General features: G+C 37.7%; 1 protein-coding gene across 1 annotated transcript; it reads right to left on the reverse strand.

Moving 5' to 3' along the window:
• Positions 1–487: 487 nt before the first annotated feature.
• On the reverse strand, positions 488–23,310 carry LOC133986821 (B-cell receptor CD22-like). Its single transcript, XM_062426343.1, has 16 exons — positions 23,306–23,310; positions 23,132–23,189; positions 22,823–22,919; positions 17,577–17,933; positions 16,382–16,735; positions 15,951–16,178; positions 15,115–15,384; positions 14,642–14,866; positions 11,119–11,132; positions 9,078–9,099; positions 2,946–3,215; positions 2,459–2,719; positions 1,117–1,198; positions 982–1,042; positions 701–858; positions 488–554 (listed from the first exon to the last, which is right to left on the reverse strand). The coding sequence occupies exons 1-16, from the start codon at positions 23,308–23,310 to the stop codon at positions 488–490; spliced, it is 2,529 nt and encodes an 842-aa protein (XP_062282327.1).
• Between the last annotated feature and the right edge of the window lie 626 nt (positions 23,311–23,936).

The raw sequence follows: 23,936 nt of genomic DNA on the forward strand, positions 1-23,936 counted from the left end.
CGACAGACGACACTTTAGAAGGACTGACTGCTTTTTGAATGTACAACCAATATTAACCATTTTAGGTGAAATTAAACAAAACACAAATATTTACAAATATAATAATATTAAACAACATTACCTTAACCAAAATTAGCAAATCAATTAATTACCTCATTAAATATGCAACACTTAATTGGTATATAAAAAAATTAAGTAAATAATAAAGTAAATTATGGTCCCATTAAATCTTAATTTAACAACAAATCCCATCATCAGCTCTGGCTAAATGTGGAAAAAATGTTTAGAAACTGAAATGAAGGTTTTTTCTTGCAGGGAAGACTTCTACATACGTTTGGCTCATTATTTGATATGTCAGACACTGTAAACATGAACAGCCGACATTGTGACATTATGTACATGACTGAAAATAAGGAAAAACATAATAACTTGCATTATTCCAAGTAAGCAGGGGAGCTTTTCTTATAGTTTTCAATTGCTGATGTGTTCATGAGGTTTTGTTGACTGTGCTGTACAGTGCAGCTGGATCTTCCCAGGTTTGCTGACCTCTGGTTCTGAGAGGGGAAATTAAAACAATAAAAGAGGTCAATCTGAAGATATTGTATTAAATTATACATTCATAATAATAAAGATGTAACAGGCAGATGTAACAACTGAAAAAGAATGTTGCTACTTTGTTCTTGTGTGAAGAGCGGCTCACCTCGGGGCAGTACCAGCTCTGTTAAAGTTAACAGCAGCGTACTCTTGTTCCTCCATGTGTCTGTGGAGCTGATCTGATCTGATGTTGGAGTAGAGAAGATCTGCCTGGTTGTTGGAAAACTGCACGCTGGCGTACAGGATGTTATCATGCACCTCCTGCTGTGGATTATTGAGAAACAACATGAAGAGTTTCACAGTCAGAAGAGTTTTCTAGTGTCACTTTAAGATAGTAAGTGTGGAAGTGTGAAACCGGGATAGAATAGTATAACTCTCCCTCCTCACCATCTCTCTGTCGTCTGGTCTCTCCTCAGCCTCAGACGATTGATTGGAGGCTCTCTTTTTCCTGGTGAGGAGAATTAATTAAAAACACAAATGACTGAATTTTGAACATTGATTTAGTGAAACAGAACTGCTTACCTCATCCATAGGAAGACAGAGAGGATTATGATAAGCAGGAGAACAGCAGCTGTTACTCCAGCAGTGATTGTTATTGCTGTTCCTGGGAAACAGCGATGAAAAGAAAACACTGACAGTTAATCAGGGTGTTACAGCATGTTTGGGTCTAATGTTTCAGTCAATATATGTATATTCAGTTCTCTTCATTTTAAACTCTAACAGCTCTTTCAGTTTAGTATACAGCATATTTTATGCATTTTTATTGTAAATGTCTTTATATTATTTATTATTCGGTTACGTGTGGTAATAATAAGCAGAAAACACACAACGGGCCTGCACCTCATGTGTTCATACTATATGATGGAATTTTTTATGTCAATGCAGCTGGACTATCGGTCCTGCAGTATGTGTAATAGTTTGACTGAAACTCTTTAGACTGACACTGACATCAATCTGATGTATCAGCCATGCATGGATATATTTGCAATCAGCTTTTATCAAGCAGAAATCAAACTTGCAGATTTATCCATCTAGCTCGACTGTGATGCCTGAGATAAATTAGGGCATTAACTATAATAAGTAAACATCTGGATTACGAATTATGCAAGTAAAACTAAAAACACAGTGTAAGCAACTGCAGTGAGCAGCTCTCCTCTCTTCCTGCAGCTTCCTCAGCACAGCTGGTGGTGTGTGATGCATTGCTGAGTGACAGATAACAAAAGTCAATTGTCCCAGTAGAGGGTGCTGTTGTAAAATATATTAAATTCCTGACATCATTCTTTCAAGTTCCTGCATTTGAGACAATCATTTTAACTCTCTAAAAGAGACAAATTACATCTTTCAGCAGAAACTCCAACTTCTTCAACACCAGCTGGAGATTTAACTCCCAGTGTGTCCACAGTTTGTCAAAAAACCTTTGAAATATTTGTACTATTTAGCTCATAGAGTGAAGCAAAGCAGTGAAGGAATCTCACCTTGGCTGCTTATATTCATGAGCACAGTTCTCTCTCCAATAGTTAAATATAACAATACTGCATCACTTCAGTCTAATCAGAGGTCAGATAATCCTTTGAAATATAACTTGTGAATAAGAAACACACTGACAAGTACATTTAGAGTTTTTTCTTCCTCAGTTCTTTCATCAGCAGGATTTGAAATCAGCTGATTCCTCCAGTCAGCAGTGAATCACACAAACATGTTTTACTGTCTCTTATGAATACTATCCTTAGGCTACAGACACAGTGGAGTGTCACAACAAAGGTTCGGTACAGATGGAGGTTAATGAAATTCCCCCCTGCATGACATCACATGGTGTGTAATGAGTCTGAGTGCAGTGTGTGTATAACTGAATGGAAAAACGTACCTGCCACAACAGTCAGATGTAAGGTGGAGTTATGACGCCCTCTTCTGTTCTGGGCTTCACAGTAATAATTTCCACTGTGTTCAGGTCTGACATCAGTGATGATGAAGATCTGTCCTGATGCTTTTGGTGAGTCTTCATTCTCCTTGTACCAGGTGTAATTAGCTGCTGGGTTAGCATCACTGCTACAGGTCAGATTCACTGAACTGCCCTCCACTATCTCAGCAGAGGGACTCACTGACACAGAGGGAAGCTTTGGAGCATCTAGAGGAGATAAATCAATATGAATTAACAATAAAATGAGGAAGGGACGCATACGTTCAACATGTTGTATTGAAGCTGCTCAATGAACCATACAGCAACAGACTGAATGTGAAGCAGGCAGAGCTGAAGAAAGCAGATATGATCAGACAAATCCTTCCAGTTTTTTAAACACGGTTGAGGAGATTAACAGCTGTATGTTGCTTTTTGAATAAACTGTTTCACTCACATTTCACATCAATAAAGATGTATTCAGATTTCCTCTTCCCCAGCTGGTTCTCAGCTGTACAGTAATACTCTCCAGAGTTAGAGGACTGGATGGCGCTGAAGACAAGCTGTGGTTCTTTACTGAGAGGTTGAAGGTCTGGATTTACATTCTTCTTGTACCAGGTGTAATTAGCTGCTGGGTTAGCATCACTGCTACAGGTCAGAGTCAGTGAACTGCCCTCAATGATTTCACCAGAGGGACTCACTGACACAGAGGGAAGCTTTGGAGCATCTGGAGGAAAAACAGTGTTGGTCAACAGTGGAATAACTGACACAATGTAAGAAGCAAATGTTTGACACAAAGTGAGGAGTGAAAGTTGATTCATTCGTTGCTGCTCATATTAAAATCAACTGTCTGTTACCTTCGATACATTTTGACATTGTGTTAGCGAGTTAGGTAAACTCACACACTGAAGGAGAGCGGTAATCCTCATGTCCTTTCAAAGCACAGGAGATGTTGTCACCAGGATTAAACTGCCCTGTATAAAGAGAAGTTTCTTCTTTCATCATTTTCTGTCCGTTCTTGAACCAGATGTAAGAAATACGACCTGCTGGACTGCAGCTGCTGAGACATTTCAGCTCTGCCTCCATATGAGACTGATGGACTGTTATTGTGATCACCTGCACCTGGAGAGCTACATATGTGAGGAAGGACCCAAAATGTCAATTGTTACCAGTAAAATACAGAAACGTACAGTACAAATAACTTTTGTAGCTCTGCAGAGTGAAATAATTTGGGACAATCCAATCAAAAATGTAAATAGGAGAAAGTACTCAATATAATCAAATTAATTTTAGTCTTCAACAATAATAGTTTATGTTCATCATAGGTACTGTGTCAGTGTTTGTGTTCATCAGTACCTGTGACCGTCAGAGTTGTTCCAGGTAAACTACTCCTCCATTCAAAGCTTATTGTTTTGAATGTGAAGTGATACTGGGCTGAATCGTTCTCTCTCAGGTCAGAGATTCTCAGAGTGGAGCGTCCTCTCTCTGTTTTAAGGACTTGAACACGACCTGCATACTGGGAGTCTTTACTAAGGTCCTCAGGCTGTGAGGGATTCTTCCACTGATGACTACGATCAGGACTGAACCAGAATGATGATGTGATAGATTCATAACTGCTGTATGTGCAGGAAATGTCCACTGATGAGCCTCTGGAGGCACAGATGCTTCTTTCAGTGTAAATCACTCTGTTGCAGGATTGACCACGGGCACCTGAAAGATGAACTTGTTTTTGATTATCACTATGAAAACAATGGGCTTCATACAGTTATTCAATGTTAGTTGTATGGCTGTGGATGGGACTGTCCCTATTCAAGATATATGAAGTAATTGTACAGTTCCTAAACGAAAACTCTCCACTAGATGGTGTAATGTAAGTGGAAAATGGAGAGTACTCACACACTGATGGAGCAGGGTGATGCTCATATCCTCTCACAGCACAGGAAAAGCTGTCTTTATCATAAAAGTAGTCCAAAAGAGAATCTGTATTTTTCTGAATTATCTCTCCATTCTTGTACCAGATGTAGGAGTGGTGATCAGGTAGACGACACATACTGTGACAACTCAGCTTTGCCCAGACACAGGGATTTATTTTGCAGCTTGACGGGTTATTTACCTTTACCTGTAAATCTGGATTTGTGAAAAGAACAGAAATAAATGTTTTGACTAAACTGTCAACAAACACTTTATAACAGACACATATAGATGTATTGGTGGCGTTTGCTAAATATTAAACATGTGTAGCTATGCAAAACAACAGGAGATAAAACAGTAGTTCAATACATATTGCTATGCATCGCTAGTAAACAGCTTAACTAATATTGAAGCTAGTCGGTGATCTAACCAGAGTTCATTTATTCACATTATTATGAATTAATTGTACACCCACAGAGGTGGAGTCACATTGCAAAGTGTTTGCGATAACGTTAGGCTTACTTATTTTATAAGCTCTATTGCTCTCCACCTTCTCCAGACACAGAGCTTTGGATGTCAATAGTTATAGAGAGAGCTCTCACATCTGTGCCTGTTTATGTACATCTCTCTTGCTTCAAGGCTCAAATCTGAAAGCTTTTTTACCACAATACTGCAGAGATATTGGTCACTGGAGCTATGTATCATCCCTGCTTGATTACAGATTACAGGCAACAATTTCACAGTAGGTGTGGAGTATACGCTCCTTGTACCATCAATCAATCAATCAGATTGTGAGATTTTAACTACCTGTATAATAATGGAAGTTATCTCCAAATGTTCAAAAAGGGGGAAAAATCCATCAACTCCTGCATACTGTCAGGTCTTTGGTATATGTTTCTGCTTCCAACAAAAATGTTACCTGTGACAGTCAAAGTGACTCCAGGTGAACCAGTATATTTCCCTCCTGGTTGGTTTGTTGTGAACCTGAACTTGTACTCAGCTGAGTCTCTCTCTCTCAGGTCTGTGATTCTCAGACTGCAGTCGTTCTTATCACGGTGATACTGCACACGACTGGCGTACTCTGAGTCTGTTCTCAGATCCACAGGTTCATTATTATTCAATTTAGAAAACCACAGTGTTTCATCAACTGTAGTATCATGGTTATTTACTCTGGATGGGTATCTGTAGGTGCAGTGTATGACCACTGTTGATCCTTTTAAGGCACAGATGTGAGTAGAAGTGTAAGTCACTCCCCAGTCATTCTGACCCTGTACCACTGTAACACAGAGCACATCAGAAACCACAATCAGATTTATAACAAGTTAAGAATCAGTGAGTAAGACAACGTGGATCATGGCACCAATATGACTTTATCTTCAGTTGTTGTCATTCAAAGCTCCTCATCGTGCATCAATCTAACTGTGACTGAACTGGAATACAGTATTTTATCTGTTGATTATTATCGTTTATCATTTGTTGCAGTTTACTCCATTCATTCTGCAAGTTTAAACTTTACAAACATAAAATGAGTAAAAATGTTACTTTTCAGGGGGGTTAAAGCAGCAGATCCGTGACGCATCACTGTTGTTTTCACCTAATTAACACTGATACTTTTTCTGTGTAATCCCTTTTCTCGTGTTTTACAAACTTTATAACTGTTTTATGACTTTAATTATGTTATTTCTGTATGCTATATCTCCATGTACAGCCATAGAAAAGTTATAGATATTTATATTTCATACAGACAAACTGGTTAGATCCTGATTACAGTTAATCTCTCTGCACTGAGACAGAACATCAGACAGACTGAAGGTGCAGTTAAGGAACAAGAATGTATTGAAGCTGTGAACATTAATGTGGTTTTACTGAACAGGATGAGAAGAAGAGTCTGTGCTTGTCTTGTCACGTTTCCTCTCTGTTAGTTCATTGGTCAAGTTGCTGCTCAGCTAAGTGTCAAAACCACAAAAAAATGCAGAACATGAAGTGTGGGAAACTAATGAGAGAAGCTAAAATGAAATAAGTCTCAATAAGTTTTCGCAGAAAGGGGAAACTGTTTTAACAGCTAAACCAGTTGTCCAGCTCTAGCGTACAGAGTGCACAAAATTAACAGATTAAAAACATCAGGACAAGACAAAATTCTCAGAGCATTTCTCTACCATCATAGAACTATGAATATATTCATATGCATGAATAAAAATATATGATTTTTACAATCTATGGAGGGAGGGAGGACAAACCATATCAGCCAGGCCCCACCCCCACCACTCATGACGCAGACACAGCTGAACATCTTAATATAATATTATAAGTGTTCAGTAGTGAATACTGATAATATGTTTTACGTTATTCATCATACTGCATCACACATACATCAAACCTAAATGTCCTACAATGTAAATGTAGATATACAGTACCTGACACAGAGAGAAGGAAGACAACAAATCCACTCGCTGCTGCTGTTAAACTCATAGTTGCTCCTCTCATCTCTCTGTGACGCTTCAGAGACAATAAAATACATCAAATAATGTACACAACATGTAATAGTCATATCAGTAAACTGTTCTACTCACAGCAGAGAAGGATGTTGTCTGTTGAGATGCTCGTCCTCTGTGATCTGTTAGCAGAAGTCAGATATCAGGCTTAACTTAAATGAGTAAATTTCCTTCCTCTTTCTAATTATTATGAATATGCATGATGAGCCAAGTGACAGTATAGGTGTATGTGACAACAAAGTGTTCCTGTTTTCTAGAGACCTAATGTGATCTTTGTAGAAAGAAATTTAAAGACAGAAGAGAAATAATCACACATTTTTATCATCTTTATGTTTTAAATTGTGTGCACAGTTCAGTGTGTAAATAAAACATGTGACATATGTGTGACATTTGGTTTAATGCATCTCCTCTCACTGCGTGCATGTTGAAACACTGAATACACCACCATGAGTTCAAAGAGATGTAGTGCATCAGTATGGGAAGTAAGAAGTAACATGCTGAGCACAGTGTTTATTGTAAGCATTAGGAAACAAATTAAAGTACATCAGAAAAGTGATACAAAGATCTGTGTTTAAATCAGATCATAAAATGTTTTACATCTACAGTTGTAAACTCACTCATTCACAATCACTCTGACTGTAACACAGAGCACATCAGACATCAGTTTATCTGCTCTGTGAAGATACACCGATGCTCTCTACAGTTCATCTGTTTGACCTGTGAACCATGACGTAGTTTAAATGAAAAATAGAATAACATTTTAAAAAGCTGAATATTGAGGGCACAAATTAAAAAAAAAAAAATAGGTAGATCAGGTAGATTGTGTACTGAGATGTCCTTTATTTAAATACATGGGAACCTACCTTTGGAAATAAACACAAAGATCTCACAATTTAGGAGGAAATTGAGAAAATATGTGTTTAGTTATTCAGGTGAACTGAGCCTTTAAAGCAGACAGTGAAGGGAGACCTCAGTGATGAAGCCTGAATCTGCAACACTGAAGCTTCACCACTAGAGGGCAGTGCAACATCAGAGATACTGAATCACAACCCTGAGACAACATTTTACCATCCATCACTGATTGTTTAGACACAATTAAATTTACTTTCAGTACTTTTCACTTTTTAAGATTAAATGACATTTTATTTTTAACTCTAACATTAAATTCATTAAGCATTACAGTTAGAGGTTCAGTTTCATAATCATTGTGTCATCATCATTTTTTAGTTCATGTCTTACTTTGAAAGAGATTTTCTCTGTATGTGTAGTTAGTTTAACTTCCTGTGTTTTCCCGCCTTAGTTAATTCCCTCATGTGTTTCACCTGTGTCTTGTTTCACCCACCTGTGTCCTGTTCTTTAATTACCCCTTGTGTGTGTTTGTATATAGGTTTTGGTTTTCAGTTTAGTCTCTGTTTGAGTCTCTGTGTTATTTTGCCTGTGTTCATTCACGCTGGGTTTATTTGTCAGTTTCTCCCGTGTTGGCAAAATAAAGCTAATATTCTTCAGTTCAAGACTGAGCTTAAAGAAAACACATATTTGTGACATTTGGTTTCATGCATCTCTTCACACTTTTAGTGCATGTTGAGACACTGAATACGCCACCATGAGTTCAACGACATGTAGTGCATCAGTATGGGAAGTAAGAAGTAACATGCTGAGCACAGTGTTTATTGTAAATATCAAGAAAGTAAAAATTGCAGTACAAAAATAAAGTAAAAAAACAACAATATCAGTCATACAGAAATGTATTTGTAAATGAGATCATAAAATAAAAATCTGCTTTTATTTTACCCAATGAACAAGGACAAATGTAATTACATGGCACTGAACTTGTGATACCTAACAAAAATGAGCTGTAATGTGTATAAAGAAGGTATAAAACAGACAATTGTAATGTTAGAGTAGGAAAGTAAAAATAATTTACAAGATAAATGTTAGAATACTGACAACAGATACGTGACTGAACTCATTACCGACATCTCGTTGCAGCAGTGGGACATTACAAGTAATTCAATAAAAGCTCTTTAATACTCCATTAAAAAAAAAAAATCTTACACAGTATAAGCTTACTACTTGTTACTTAAGTGATAGACTCCTCCTGAGATATTTCCAAAGCTACGAGTTAAAAAAAATCTTTGGTATATTTCTTCTAACCCAGTATTAACAAATATAACACTGACATAAACACAGCTCCTCCACAAAATTACCCTGATGAGGTGGTACCACATGTTAACAGGTTTTACTATCAAGGTTTTGTTGATGTCCCCAGGATCATCTTCACTACTTGCATCTTTATAGATCCTGTAAGTTTAGCACAAATCAAAGTAAATAACATATGGTGAGGCTGTCGAGCTGTTGAAATCCCACTGGTGGATCAATTATGTGGTAAATGCAATTTACTGCTTTCTTCCAATGTCTTGAAGGATCCTGAATGAAATTAATAAGTACAGGAGATAGATCTGAATGGGATTTTCTTTCAGCGGTAAAATAACAGTCTAAGCTGCTAAATTGCTCTAAAATACATAATCTTGCATTGCAATGATGCATTATTGGAGAGTTTGCTCAGAGAAATATATTTAAAAACTCAGTGGTTACCTGCTTGGAAAATAAAGAATAACACAAAATTAAAAGAACATTGGAAAAAGATTTCTGCACACCTGAATATGAGGACGGTGAAAACTGAAACAATGATAAGATCTCCTGCACACTCTCTCGCTTACTACTTAAATATTAATTAAATCATGTTTCACATAAACAACAAAAAAACGTTTTAACATATTTATTTCAGCAGGTGTAGCACCCAGGCGGGGAGTTCCGGTCCTCTGAAATGATGCAAACGCGGAAGTAACTTAAAACTGCATTCTATCAAAAGGCCACCAGGGGGAGACCATTTTGGTGTCAAAAGGACTTCCGTCTCTATACAAGTCAATGGAGAATTCACCAACTTCTCACTTGATTTCTAACCTCAGTAAACGTTTTCAAAATGTGTTTATGGTCTCAATCGCTAGTTTAAAGCCTTCTTCAATGCAGTATGATGTTCATTTGGGACATTTTGGCCCCCCTGATTTTATATGTGACGATAAAGCAGGGTATGCATTAGGGCGTGGCTACATCGTGATTGACAGGTTGATTGGTTCACAGGTTCAGGAGGGTGCCTCTTGCTCTTCCTGATACCCATATAAGTAGAATCCGTGTTTTGTTTTTTTTCCCAGCATGAACCGGAAATTTTCAAGATGGCGCTGCCCAGATCCGAAACTATTCGCCTCCAAGCGGCAGTCCACAAACCAATGGGTGACGTTACGGATGTTAAGTCCATTTTATATACAGTCTATGGTAGCACCCCAACACTCTATATTACATCTAAGATACTGTGAGTGGCTTTAGACTGTAATGATGGGTGTCTGGGTTCAGTTCATTTTAAAGGTAGCTACCACGAAGGTTTACCTGTTTAGGCTGAAACTTATAATACCATACTAATCACGTCCGCCGATAGGGGGGGACAAACGGGTCTGTTGTCCCGGGCCCAGGGTAGGGGGGGGGCCCCAGAATTGGGCCCACATTAAATTATGGAATAATTTTTCAAAATAGGCCTATCTGTGGAAAAGATGTGTAATATTTGAGTTACATAAAAGCTTTTAATTGTTTTCTTCCTAATCGCTCTTGAAATAGTGGTCAAGAACCCCCCCACCCCCAACACAAAAATGGTTTGGCCACTGATCAAAATTTGATGTTGTCATTTGAAGTTCAGTACGCTAAAAATGTCCGGTCAGCCCAAGTCCGGTGCTCAGAAAAGTAAAGAAAAGAGAAGAAGAGAAGAAGAAGAAAATCGAGGCCTTAGAAATTTTCTAAACAAATATTTAAAAAAAGGTGGTGACGGTGAAGCTGGAACTAGTAAAGTCAACGTAGAGCAAGGTAAGAAACAGCGCAGCCAACGTTTACCGGCAGCCTTGTAACGTAAGGTCAGCTCTAATGTTAATGTCCATTAGCTTGTATAAAAGCCTGACACAACACGTTATCTGTTACTGTTACAGAAACAGTTGAGTTTGGTAGCTCCGTCAGAGAGGAGAGAGATCCAGCTGCAGTCAGGTGACCGAGAGAGTGATGCGGGAGAGCTTCCCCGCAACGGAGGGACAGAGTCAGGCTACTGGTGAGAGAGAAGAGAGTCCCAGTGGAGCGGGAGGGGTCCGCTGCCCCCCGCAGAGAGTCTGAGCAGGATGGATCAGAGACTGATGATAGACAGTCTCTGATCATAGACGCCTTTATTTAGCAGCGTATGGCATGTGCTCTAACCACTCGACCACCTGCACATGAAATATTTTTTGTAAAAAAAAGACCTCTATAATATAATTTTTATTTTACCATTATTGTGTTCCAGAAATCTCTTTGATAAAAGGCATGAATCATGTCATGACAAGCCAACATTGTTGTTCAAGACACACTGATCTAGAATATGTCTTCCTCTTTGGGTTTTTTATGACATTTTTTGTTGACTGATTTACATTTCTGATTTACATGTGGGTATTGTGGTAGGATTTTCATTTTCTCTTTATATTACCCAACATGTCGATAGATTACCCAACATGTCTATAATTTACCCAACATGTCTATGGTGAACCTACAGTACGTTGACCAGCTTTTTTTATTTAAAAAAATAAAACTGAGTTGAGAGGCATTTTTCTGCTGGCATGTGAATGTTTTGTAGGCTATTATATTTAGTTTCATATACACCACATGTTGATTTATTTAACGCTGAGTTAAATGAGTATAATGAGTATAAGTAGTTGCTAAAGCTACTTTTTTTAGCTGTAGTTTTACAAACTACATTTCTCCAGGAGTAGAAATGTAGTTTGTTCAAACTACTGTCAGGCTGAACTACATGTAGTACAAGCTATGCTTGCAATGTAGCTTCACCCCACACTGAGGAGAGGAGCGGAAGAGCAAGGACAGAGGAGCGATCCGAGTGCGTGGGGGCCCATCTAAGATTATCTCGTCCCGGGCCCAGGCAAGACTGTCAGCTGGCCTGATACTAATAAACAAATTAACTGTCATACATGGAAGTGTTGCACCCTTAAAATAGGCCGAATAGTGATGGAAGAGGAATGAAAACACAGCCCACTGCTCTTGTCTTCACTCGTGTGTATTAAGTGTTAAATGACATACAGTACAACCATATCTCAGTCACAAATATAAACAAAGGCGTAACAACAGTCTGATGCTCCAGCGGGAAGATAACAGTAGGTACAGTACACAGTGATGAAGTTAGCCTGAAACTCTTCAGCAACATAAACGTATAAAAGTCACAGTCTTTCTCTCATGACAAAAGAACAATTGCCGTCAAATAGGCAGAATAGCGAGGGAAGAGGAATGAAAAAATACAGCCTGATCTCTCAGAAATACATGACGGGGGCACAATGTGTCAAATGTACATGTCCCCATCACGACACGGAAAAAATACCAATGTAAAGTCAATGGGAATCCTCTTTCTTGGTGGACACACGGATTCCCCGGTTCAACAACGTCACGTAGTGGCCGATAAATAATACTGTTTTGTAATCTTTAAAGTACTTTATTTTGTCGTTATATTTAAAAGTCATTCTAACTGAATTTATAATAGCGATGGGGACACGTACATTTGACACATTGCATGTCCCCACCACGGAATTCATTGTTAACAGGTCGTGCCTCTGTCACGTATTTCTGTGAGCTCAGGTTGAAAATACAGTACACTGCTCTCGTCTTCACTGGTGTGTATTAAGTGAGGGAGAGAAGCTTGACTCCCCCTACTGGAGACTTAGGGCATTACTAACAAATCGACGCACAATCAACCTGGAATCTGTCAACAATCTTCTACTTACTTATATTACCTGTGCTAATCTTTATCTTTATCTTTGACCTGTGAACCATGATGTAATTTAAATAAATGGGTTAATAAAAAGGGTCAATATTGAGGACAGAGATAAAAATATATATTTTCATGGTTCTGTCAGGTAGATTGTGTGCTGAGATATTGTCTATTTAAACAGTGAAAACATATTAAAATTACTTTGAAATAAACACCCAAATCTCACAATTTAGGAGGAAAGTGAGAAAATATGAGACCTCAGTGATGAAGCCTGAATCTGCAACAATGACGCTTCACCACTAGAGGGCTGTGAAACATCAGAGATACTGAATCAAAACACTGAGACATTTTACCATCCATCACTGATTGTTTAGACACATTTAAATTTAGTTTTTATGATTGAGTTGCATTTTATTTTCATCCTCAACATTAAATTCATAAAACATTACAGTTACAGGTTCAGTTTCAGAAGCATTGATTGTTCACATTGGTGACCTTGTTGTACAGTAGTTGAACAAACTCTCACACTCAAAGTATCCAAGTATGAAAATGATTCAGTTAGTGATCTACAACTTTCACTAACAAATATGGACAAATATAAACAAACATACAAGTGTTGTATGTGCATCATCATTTTAGCAACATCCCAAATCATAATAAACTATTACACTGTTACAAGTTTCATAATAAAACACAGGGAAAGTGAGAAATTAATCAGCACAAAAGAACAGATACACATTTTATTTGACTTCATAGCTGGTAAATACATTAAGATGGTCAAAAATAAACATAAAAACTATTTAAAGCGGAAACTTTCTGCACACTGTCGCCCTCTGCAGCAGTGAGAGGGAACTGCAATCATGTTTCCAACTACAGAGATGTTGTGGAAGCTGGTTGTTTATTGTATATCAGCCACTGCAATACCTGGAGCAGTGTGTGATAGAACTGAGATTATGTTTGATGTGTGAAAATATACAGACTGCACAAGAAGCCAATCAGGATTACTCAAAAGTGATTAATTACAGTATTTACACATTTTAAATAACAGTTTGCATTTCAGCTCTAATCCTAAATATCTGTTATATAAATGAATCTGATATCAGCCTGTTTTTTGTTTCACGAGGCTCCAACCTGACTGGATTTTACTCCAGATCTTCCTGCTCCTGTGTGTCTTCTGTCTGTGCTGCAGTGACGATCTGCAAGTCAGAGACGTTCTCATATTCAAGACGAGAGTCCAACTGATGGAGAGAGATGTCAAAATGAGGATTAATGGGCCTACTTCATGAAAATTGCATGTAATCAGATTTTATTAGAAATGTATTAAATCGTGTTTAAAGCAGAATTATTTCCTGAAATCTAATTCAGGCGAATTACATTACATAATTTTACGCTACAAGTCATATTTTAAATATAAATTAACTTTATGGCTTCATGTTGACAATATAAATGTGTTTGCTTGCATTCATGAGCCAAGTGATCATAACTGTATTTTAGGGTAAGTTCTGTCAATAAGGTTTCTCTCTCTCACCTCTATAGTCTCTACAGGTTCATTCAGGTCAGTGGTGGAGCTCAGAGTTTTCTTCTTCCTGGATTGATACAATAAAAGAAAAAGAAAAAGGATTAACTAATAGGAAATCATAATGTAAAAAACTTTCAAAATATTTGAAGAAAATAAATGGAAGGATGTTTTCTTAATTATTTTACCTCGTCCACAGAATCAAGAGAAGCAGAGGAATCAGCATCAGGACCACCAGAATCATCCTGATGATGTTGATTCTAAATACTGGTTTCCCTAAAAATTGAGACCAACAGAAAGCAGATAAACCTCTTGTGTTGTATACAGATGTGTGTGTGCGTGTGTGTGTAACTTACCTTTCAGAACAGTCAGATGTAAGGTGGAGCTATGACGTCCTCTTCTGTTCTGGGCTTCACAGGAATAATTCCCACTGTGTTCAGGTCTGACATCAGTCATGGTGAAGAGCTGTCCTGATGCTTTTGGTGAGTCTTCATTCTCCTTGTACCAGGTGTAATTAGCTGCTGGGTTAGCATCACTGCTACAGGTCAGAGTCACTGAACTGCCCTCCACTATCTCAGCAGAGGGACTCACTGACACAGAGGGAAGCTTTGGAGCATCTGGAAGAGATGTGGAAATGTAAATTATGCATAAAATAAGGATGTGTTGCTTCATGCCACATATTATATTCAATATACGGCACAAGTTAATATTAATGACTGTGTGACAGCAGTGGGCATCAGGGAAAATGTGGATGCCAACTGCAAATAAAACTTGCTTCTCAAAAAATACTGGAGCTTTTCAGTCACCTGCCATATAAACAGTAACAAGTATGTCCTTGTTTAATTTAAAAGAATGTTTTACTCACATTTCACATCAATAAAGATGTATTCAGATTTACTCTTCCCCAGCTGGTTCTCAGCTGTACAGTAATACTCTCCAGAGTCAGAGGACTGGATGGGGCTGAAGACAAGCTGTGGTTCTTTACTGAGAGGTTGAAGGTCTGGATTTACATTCTCCTTGTACCAGGTGTAATTAGCTGCTGGGTTAGCATCACTGCTACAGGTCAGAGTCACTGAACTGCCCTCAATGATTTCACCAGAGGGACTCACTGACACAGATGGAAGCTTTGGACCATCTGGAGGAGATACATCAATAGGAATTAACAATAAAATGGGGAAGAGTTTCAATGATAAAAAAAGCAGAAACTCTCCCAGTTTTCTTTTAACAAGGCTGATAATCTGTTGAACTCACATATCACATCAATAAAGATGTATTCAGTCTTCTTCCCCAGCTGGTTGTCAGCTGTGCAGTAATACTCTCCAGAGTCAGACGACTGGATGGAGCTGAAGACAAGCTGTGGTTCTTTACTGAGAGGTTGAAGATCTGGATTTACATTCTTCTTGTACCAGGTGTAATTAGCTGCTGGGTTAGCATCACTGCTACAGGTCAGGGTCAGTGAACTGCCCTCAATGATTTCACCAGAGGGACTCACTGACACAGAGGGAAGCTTTGGACCATCTGGAGAAGAAAACATTTTGGTCAACAGTGGAATAACTGACACAATGTAAGAAGCAAATGTTTGACACAAAGTGAGGAGTGAAATTTGATTGATTCATTGCTGCTCATATTTAAAAAAATCAACTGTCTGTTACCTTCGATACATTTTGACATTGTGTTAGTGACATAGTTAGGTAAACTCACACACTGAAGGAGAGCGGTAATCCTCATGTCCTTTCAAAGCACAGGAGATGTTGTCACCAGGATTAAACTGCCCTGAATAAACAGAAGTTTCCTCTTTCATCGTTTTCTGTCCGTTCTTGAACCAGACGTAAGAAATACGACCTGCTGGACTGCAGCTGCTGAGACATTTCAGCTCTGCCTCCATATGAGACTGAGGGACTGTTATTGTGATCACCTGCACCTGGAGAGCTGCATATGTGAGGAAAGACCCAAAATGTCATTTGTTAGAAGTAAAATACAGAAACGTACAGTACAAACAACTTTTGTAGCTCTGCAGAGTGAAATATTTTGGGATCATACAATCAAAAGTGTAAATGGGAGAAAGTACTCAATATAATCAAATTAATTTTATGTGAAAGTCTTCATTAATAATAGTCTATGTTCATCAGTACCTGTGACAGTCAGAGTTATTCCAGGTAAACTACTCCTCCATTCAAAGCTTCTTGTTTTGAATGTGAAGTGATACTGGGCTGAATCGTTGTCTCTCAGGTCAGAGATTCTCAGAGTGGAGCGTCCTCTCTTTGTTTCAAGGAGCTGAACACGACCTGCATACTGGGAGTCTTTACTAAGGTCCTCAAGCTGTGAGGGATTCTGCCACTGATGACTACGATCAGGACTGAACCACAATGATGATGTGATAGATTCATAACTGCTGTATGTGCAGGAAATGTCCACTGATGAGCCTCTGGAGGCACAGATGCTTATATCATTGTAAATCACTCTGTTGCAGGATTGACCACGGACACCTGAAAGACCAATTTGTTTTGATTATCACAATGAAAACAATGGGCTTAATACAGCAATGTTAGTTATATGGCTGTGGATGGGACTGTCCCTATTTAGGGATATATGAAATAATTGTACAGTTCCTAAACTAAAACTCTCCACTAGATGGTGTAATGTTAGTGGAAAATGGAGAGTACTCACAAACTGAAGGAGCAGGGTGATGCTCATATCCTCTCACAGCACAGGAATAGCTGTCTTTATCATAAAAGTAGTCCGAAAATGAAGATGTATTTGTTTGAATTATCTGTCCATTCTTGTACCAGATGTAGGAGTGATAATCAGGTAGACGACACATACTGTGACAGCTCAGCTTTGCCCAGACACAGGAATATATTAGGCAGCCTGATGGGTTATTCACCTTAACCTGGAAATCTGGATTTGTGAAAAGAACAGAAATACAATTTTAGACTAAAATGCCAACATGCAGAAGACAACTGTCCTGCAGACACACGTAGACAGGTGGAAAGGTGCAAAGGAGATCAAACAGAACACATTGCTATGCAACGCTGGTAAACCTCTTAAATAATATTGAAGCTGACCAGAGAACTAACCAGAGTTCAGTTATTCACATTAATCTGAATTAATCGTACACCAAGCTTTTGTACCACAATACTGCAGAGACATTGGTCAGTGGAGCTCTGCGTCATCCCTGCTTGCTTACAGATTACGGGCAACATTTTAACAGTAGCTATAATGGAAGTAATCTCCAAATGTTAAAAAAAAGTAGGAAAAAAAAGAACATCAACTCCTGCACACTGTCAGCTCTTTGTCATATATTTCTGTTTCCAACAAAAATGTTACCTGTGGCAGTCAAAGTGACTCCAGGTGAACCAGTATATTTCCCTCCTCGTTGGTTTGTTATGAACCTGAACTTGTAGTCAGCTGAGTCGCTCTCTCTCAGGTCTGTGATTCTCAGAGTGCAGTCGCTCTTACCAAAGTGATACTGCACACGACTTGCATACTCTGAGTCTGTTCTCAGATCCACAGGTTCATTATCACTTCCTTTAGTAAACCAGAGTGTTTCATCAACTGCAGTATCAACATTATTTATCCTGGATGGGTATCTGTAGGTGCAGTTTATGTCCACTGTTGATCCTTTTATAGCACAGATGTGAGTAGAAGTGTAAGTCACTCCCCAGTCATTCTGACCCTGTACCACTGTAACACAGAGCACATCAGAAACCACAATCAGATTTATACCAAGTTAAGAATCAATCCAAGAATTACTCAGTTCATAATGGTTTTATGACTTTCATTATGTTATTTCTGAATCATGCCTCCATACATGAACACTGGCATAGAACAATCTGATGACATTTTACATACTTCGAAATTAAAATACAAAAAAAGGTTTTTGATGCTGTTTATAGCCAATCTCGCTGCATTAAGTACAGTCTGAAGGGGCAGTGAAGGAACAAGAATGTATTGAAGCTGTGAACATTAATTTGGTTTTATTGAACAGAATGAGAATAAGAAACTTAGTTAGTTCTTTGCTCAAGTTGCTGAACTGTGAAGTGAGAAACACAGACAGATGCAGAACATGAAGTGTGGGAAACTACTGATAGTGGCTAAAATAAAATAAGTGTCAATACATTTTCACAGAAAGGGGAAACTGTTATAATTGGAACTGTTAAAACAGTTGTCCAGCTCTACAGTACAGAGTGCAGAAATCCCCAAACTAGTTAATAACATCATGTCAAGATGAAATTCTCTGTGCATTGCTGTACCATCAGAGAACTATGAATATATTCATATGCATGTATAAAATATATTATTCTTACAATCTATGGAGGGAGGCTGGACAAACCATATCAGCCAGGCCCCACCCCCACCACTCATGACGCAGACACAGCTGAACGTCTTAATATAATATTATTACTTCATTCAATAGCTATATTTTACACAGGTATAAACAGAAGTGTTGTATACTTTAAAAGTTATTCATCATACTGCTTCACACATACATCAAACCTAAATGTCCTACAATGTAAATGTAGATATACAGTACCTGACACAGAGAGAAGGAAGACAACAAATCCACTCGCTGCTGCTGTTAAACTCATAGTTGCTCCTCTCATCTCTCTGTGAGGCTTCAGAGACAATAAAATACATCAAATAATGTACACAACATGTAATAGTCATATCAGTAAACTGTTTTACTTACAGCAGAGAAGGGTGTTGTCTGTTAAGATGCTCGTCCTCTGTGATCTATTAGCAGAAGTCAAATATCAGGCTTAAATTAAATAAGTACATTTCCTTCCTCTTTCTTGTTATCATGAATATGTATGAGGAGCCAAATGACAGTATAGGTGGATGTGACAACCAAGTTTTCCTGTTCACTAGAAACTTAATTTGATCTTTGTTATAGAGGATAACAGATGAGTGTTTGGGCCTTTTAGCAATTTAAAGAAAGAAGAGTAATAATGATACATTTTTATCATCTTCATCTTTTTAAGTGTGTGTACAGTTCTAAAGAAAACACATATTTGTGACATTTGGTTTGATGCAGCTCTTCACACGTCTCGTGCATGTTGAGACACTCAATACACCACCATGAGTTCAACGACATGTAGTGCATCAGTATGGGAAGTAAGAAGTAACATGCTGAGCACAGTGTTTATTGTAAATATCAAGAAAGTAAAAATTGCAGTACAAAAATAAAGTAAAAAAAACAACAATATCAGTCATACAGAAATGTATTTGTAAATGAGATCATAAAATAAAAATCTGCTTTTATTTTACCCAATGAACAAGGACAAATGTAATTACATGGCACTGAACTTGTGATACCTAACAAAAATGAGCTGTAATGTGTATAAAGAAGGTATAAAACAGACAATTCTAATGTTAGAGTAAGGAAGTCAAAATAATTTACAAGATAAATGTTAGAATACTGACAACAGATACGTGACTGAACTCATTACTGACATCTCGTTGCAGCAGTGGGACATTACAAGTAATTCAATAAAAGCTCTTTAATACTCCATTAAAAAAAAAAAAATCTTACACAGTATAAGCTTACTACTTGTTACTTAAGTGATAGACTCCTCCTGAGATATGTCCAAAGCTACGAGTTAAAAAAAATCTTTGGTATATTTCTTCTAACCCAGCATTAACAAATATAACACTGACATAAACACAGCTCCTCCACAAAATTACCCTGATGAGGTGGTACCACATGTTAACAGGTTTTACTATCAAGGTTTTGTTGATGTCCCCAGGATCATCTTCACTACTTGCATCTTTATAGATCCTGTAAGTTTAGCACAAATCAAAGTAAATAACATATGGTGAGGCTGTCAAGCTGGTGAAATCCCACTGGTGGATCAATTATGTGGTAAATGCAATTTACTGCTTTCTTCCAATGTTGTGAAGGATCCCGAATGAAATGATTAAGTACAGGAGATAGATCTGAATGGGATTTTCCTTCAGCGGAAAATAACTGTCTAAGCTGCTAAATTGCTCTAAAATACATAATCTTGCATTGCAATGATGCATTATTGGAGAGTTTGCTCAGAGAAATATATTTAAAAACTCAGTGGTTACCTGCTTGGAAAATAAAGAATAACACAAAATTAAAAGAACATTGGAAAAAGATTTCTGCACACCTGAATATGAGGAAGGTGAAAACTGAAACAATGATAAGATCTCCTGCACACTGTCTCGCTTACTGCTTAAATATTAATTAAATCATGTTTCACATAAACAACAAAAAAACGTTTTAACATATTTATTTCAGCAGGTGTAGCACCCAGGCGGGGAGTTCCGGTCCTCTGAAATGATGCAAACGCGGAAGTAACTTAAAACTGCATTCTATCAAAAGGCCACCAGGGGGCGACCGTTTTGGTGTCAAAAGGACTTCCGTCTCTATACAAGTCAATGGAGATTTCACCAACTTCTCACTTGATTTATAACTTCAGTAAACGTTTTCAAAATGTGTTTATGGTCTGTTTACCTGTTTAGGCTGAAACTTATAATACCATACTAATAAACAAATAAACTGTCAAACATGGAAGTGTTGCACCCTTAAAATAGTCAGAATAGCGAGGGAAGAGGAATGAAAAAATACACAGCCTGATCTCTCAGAAATACGTGACGGGGGCACGTAATGTGTCAAATGTACAAGTCCCCATCACGACACGGATCCTCTTTCTTGGTGGATACACGGATTCCCCGGTTCAACAATGTCACGTAGTGGGCGGTAAATAATACTGTTTTCTAGTCTATACATACTTTATTTTGTCGTTATATTTAAAAGTCATTTTAACTGAATTTATAATAGCGATGGGGACACGTACATTTGACACATTGCATGTACCCACCAAGGAATTCAGTGTTAACAGGTCGTGGCTCTGTCACGTATTTCTGTGAGCTCAGGTTGAAAATACAGTACACTGCTCTCGTCTTCACTGGTGTGTATTAAGTGAGGGAGAGAAGCTTGACTCCCCCTACTGGAGACTTAGGGCATTACTAACAAATCGACGCACAATCAACCAGGTATCTGTTAACAATCTTCTACTTACTTATATTACCTGTGCTAATCTTTATCTTTATCTTTGACCTGTGAACCATGATGTAGTTTAAATGAATGGGTGAATAAAAAGGGTGAATATTGAGGACAGAGATAAAAAATATATATTTTCATGGTTCTGTCAGGTAGATTGTGTACTGAGATGTTGTCTATTTATATATTGAAAACATATTAAAATTACATTGAACACCCAAATCTCACAATTTAGGAGGAAAGTGAGAAAATATGAGACCTCAGTGATAAAGCCTGAATCTGCAACACTGAAGCTTCACCACTAGGGCTGTGAAACATCAGAGATACTGAATAAAAACACTGAGACATTTTACCATCCATCACTGATTGTTTAGACACATTTAAATTTACTTTTTATGATTGAGTTGCATTTTATTTTCATCCTCAACATTAAATTCATGAAACATTACAGTTCACAGTTCAGACGGTTCAGTTTCAGAAGCATTGATTGTTCACATTGGTGACCTTGTTGTACAGTAGTTGAACAAACTCTCACACTCAAAGTATCCAAGTATGAAAATGATTCAGTCAGTGATCTACAGCTTTCACTAACAAATATGGACAAATATAAACAAACATACAAGTGTATATGTATTTTAGCAACATCCCAAATCATAATAAACTATTACACTGTTTCATTCTAAAACACAGGGAAAGTAAGAAATAAATCAGCACAAGAGAACAGATAACATTTTTATTTGTCTTCATATCTGGTAAATAAATTCAGATCCTGAAAAATAAACATAAAAACTATTTGAAACTAAAACTTTCTGCACACTGTCGCCCTCTGCAGCAGTGAGAGGAAAAATCATGTTTCCAACTACAGAGACGTTGTGGAAGCTGGTTGTTTATTGTATATCAGCCACTGCAATGCCTGGATAATGTGACATTTAGCAAAGTGTGATAGAACTGAGATTATGTTTGTTGTGTGAAAATATACAGTAAACTGCACAAGAAGTCAATCAGGATTCCTCAAAAGTGATTAGTTACAGTATGTACACATTTAAAATAACAGTTTGCATTGCAGCTCTAATCCTAAATATCTGTAATATAACTAAAAATAAGCTTGCATTAGTTCAGACAGAACACAGTAAATTATAAATCAGTTGAGTCACACACACCACCTGATATTCAACTGATCTAAACAATCAATCATGTTTGACACGTCAACATGATTCAGTTCAAGCTGCCATCAGCACATTCTTCTCAAAGCTTCTGCTACATGCTGTTACTGACTGTCTGTGCTGCTCACTTCTACCTGCTGCTGCTGCTGAAAACTGAACATGAAAACGTCCACATGGTCCTCTACAGCCTCTCTCTCCACTGTCATATTTTACTGTTGTACTACTTTCTGTTTCCATCAGGTGAGTCCAGCCTCTGGTTCAACTGCATCACAACAAAATCACATGACATTTAGATGAGGTACATCTCATAAATGTAACTATGAATCTGATATTGGCCTATTTTGTTTTTTTCCTATCAGGAGGCTCCAACTTGACTGGACCTTTTTCCAGGTTTTCGTAGTCCGGTGTGTCTTTTGTCTGTGCTGCAGTAACGACCTGCAAGTCTGAGACGTTCTCGTAGTCAAGACGGGTGTCCAACTGATGGGGAGAGATATCAAAACGAGAATTAATGGACCTCATTTACTACATCATTATAGATGTAGTAAAACATGTTTTAAACAGAATTACTTTCTAAAATTTTGTTCAGGTTAAATACACGCCTTGATTTTAGTCTACAATATAAGTTCACTTTACGGCTTCATGATGACAATATGATCATAACTGATCATAACTGTGTCGCTCTCTCTCACCTCTATAGTCTGTACAGGTTCTTTCAGTTCAGTGGTGGAGCTCAGAGTTTTCTTCTTCCTGAATTAGAGCCAACAAAATCAAGAAAAATTTAATTTTAATAAAAATTCATAACTTTAAAACTCTGAAAATGTTTGAAGAAAATAACTGAAGGGATGTTTAATTTATTGTTTTACCTCATCAACAGAATTAAGAAAAGCACACAAATCGGCATCAGTACCACCAGAATCAACCTGATGATGTTCATTATAGATAATGATTTCCCTAAAAATTGAGAGGAACAGAAAGCAGATAAATTTCTTTGATAAGTGCTGACCTCTTGTAGAGTATACAGGTGTTTGTGTGTGATAATCAATGATCAACTTACTTGTCACAACAGTCAGATGTAAGGTGGAGTTATGACGTCCTATCTTGTTCTGGGCTTCACAGTAATAATTCCCACTCTGTTCAGGTCTGAAATGAATGATGGTGAAGATCTGTCCTGATGCTTTTGGTGAGTCTTCATTCTCCTTGTACCAGGTGTAATTAGCTGCTGGGTTAGCATCACTGCTACAGGTCAGAGTCACTGAACTGCCCTCCACTATCTCAGCAGAGGGACTCACTGACACAGAGGGAAGCTTTGGAGCATCTGGAGAGCAAGATTAATCAAACAACATTAATTAATATTAGCATGTAGGATAGTATTATATGTTGATCAATGGATCTGCTTTTAGCATGGCTTTGTATTAACTTTTAATGTGAGGATTTTTGTTTAATTTCACTAACTACTGTGCCACTGAGGGTTTCTCCATCTCTTGAAAAAAGAGG

This window comes from Scomber scombrus, chromosome 2 (assembly GCF_963691925.1).
Source record: "Scomber scombrus chromosome 2, fScoSco1.1, whole genome shotgun sequence".
NCBI lineage: Eukaryota > Metazoa > Chordata > Actinopteri > Scombriformes > Scombridae > Scomber > Scomber scombrus.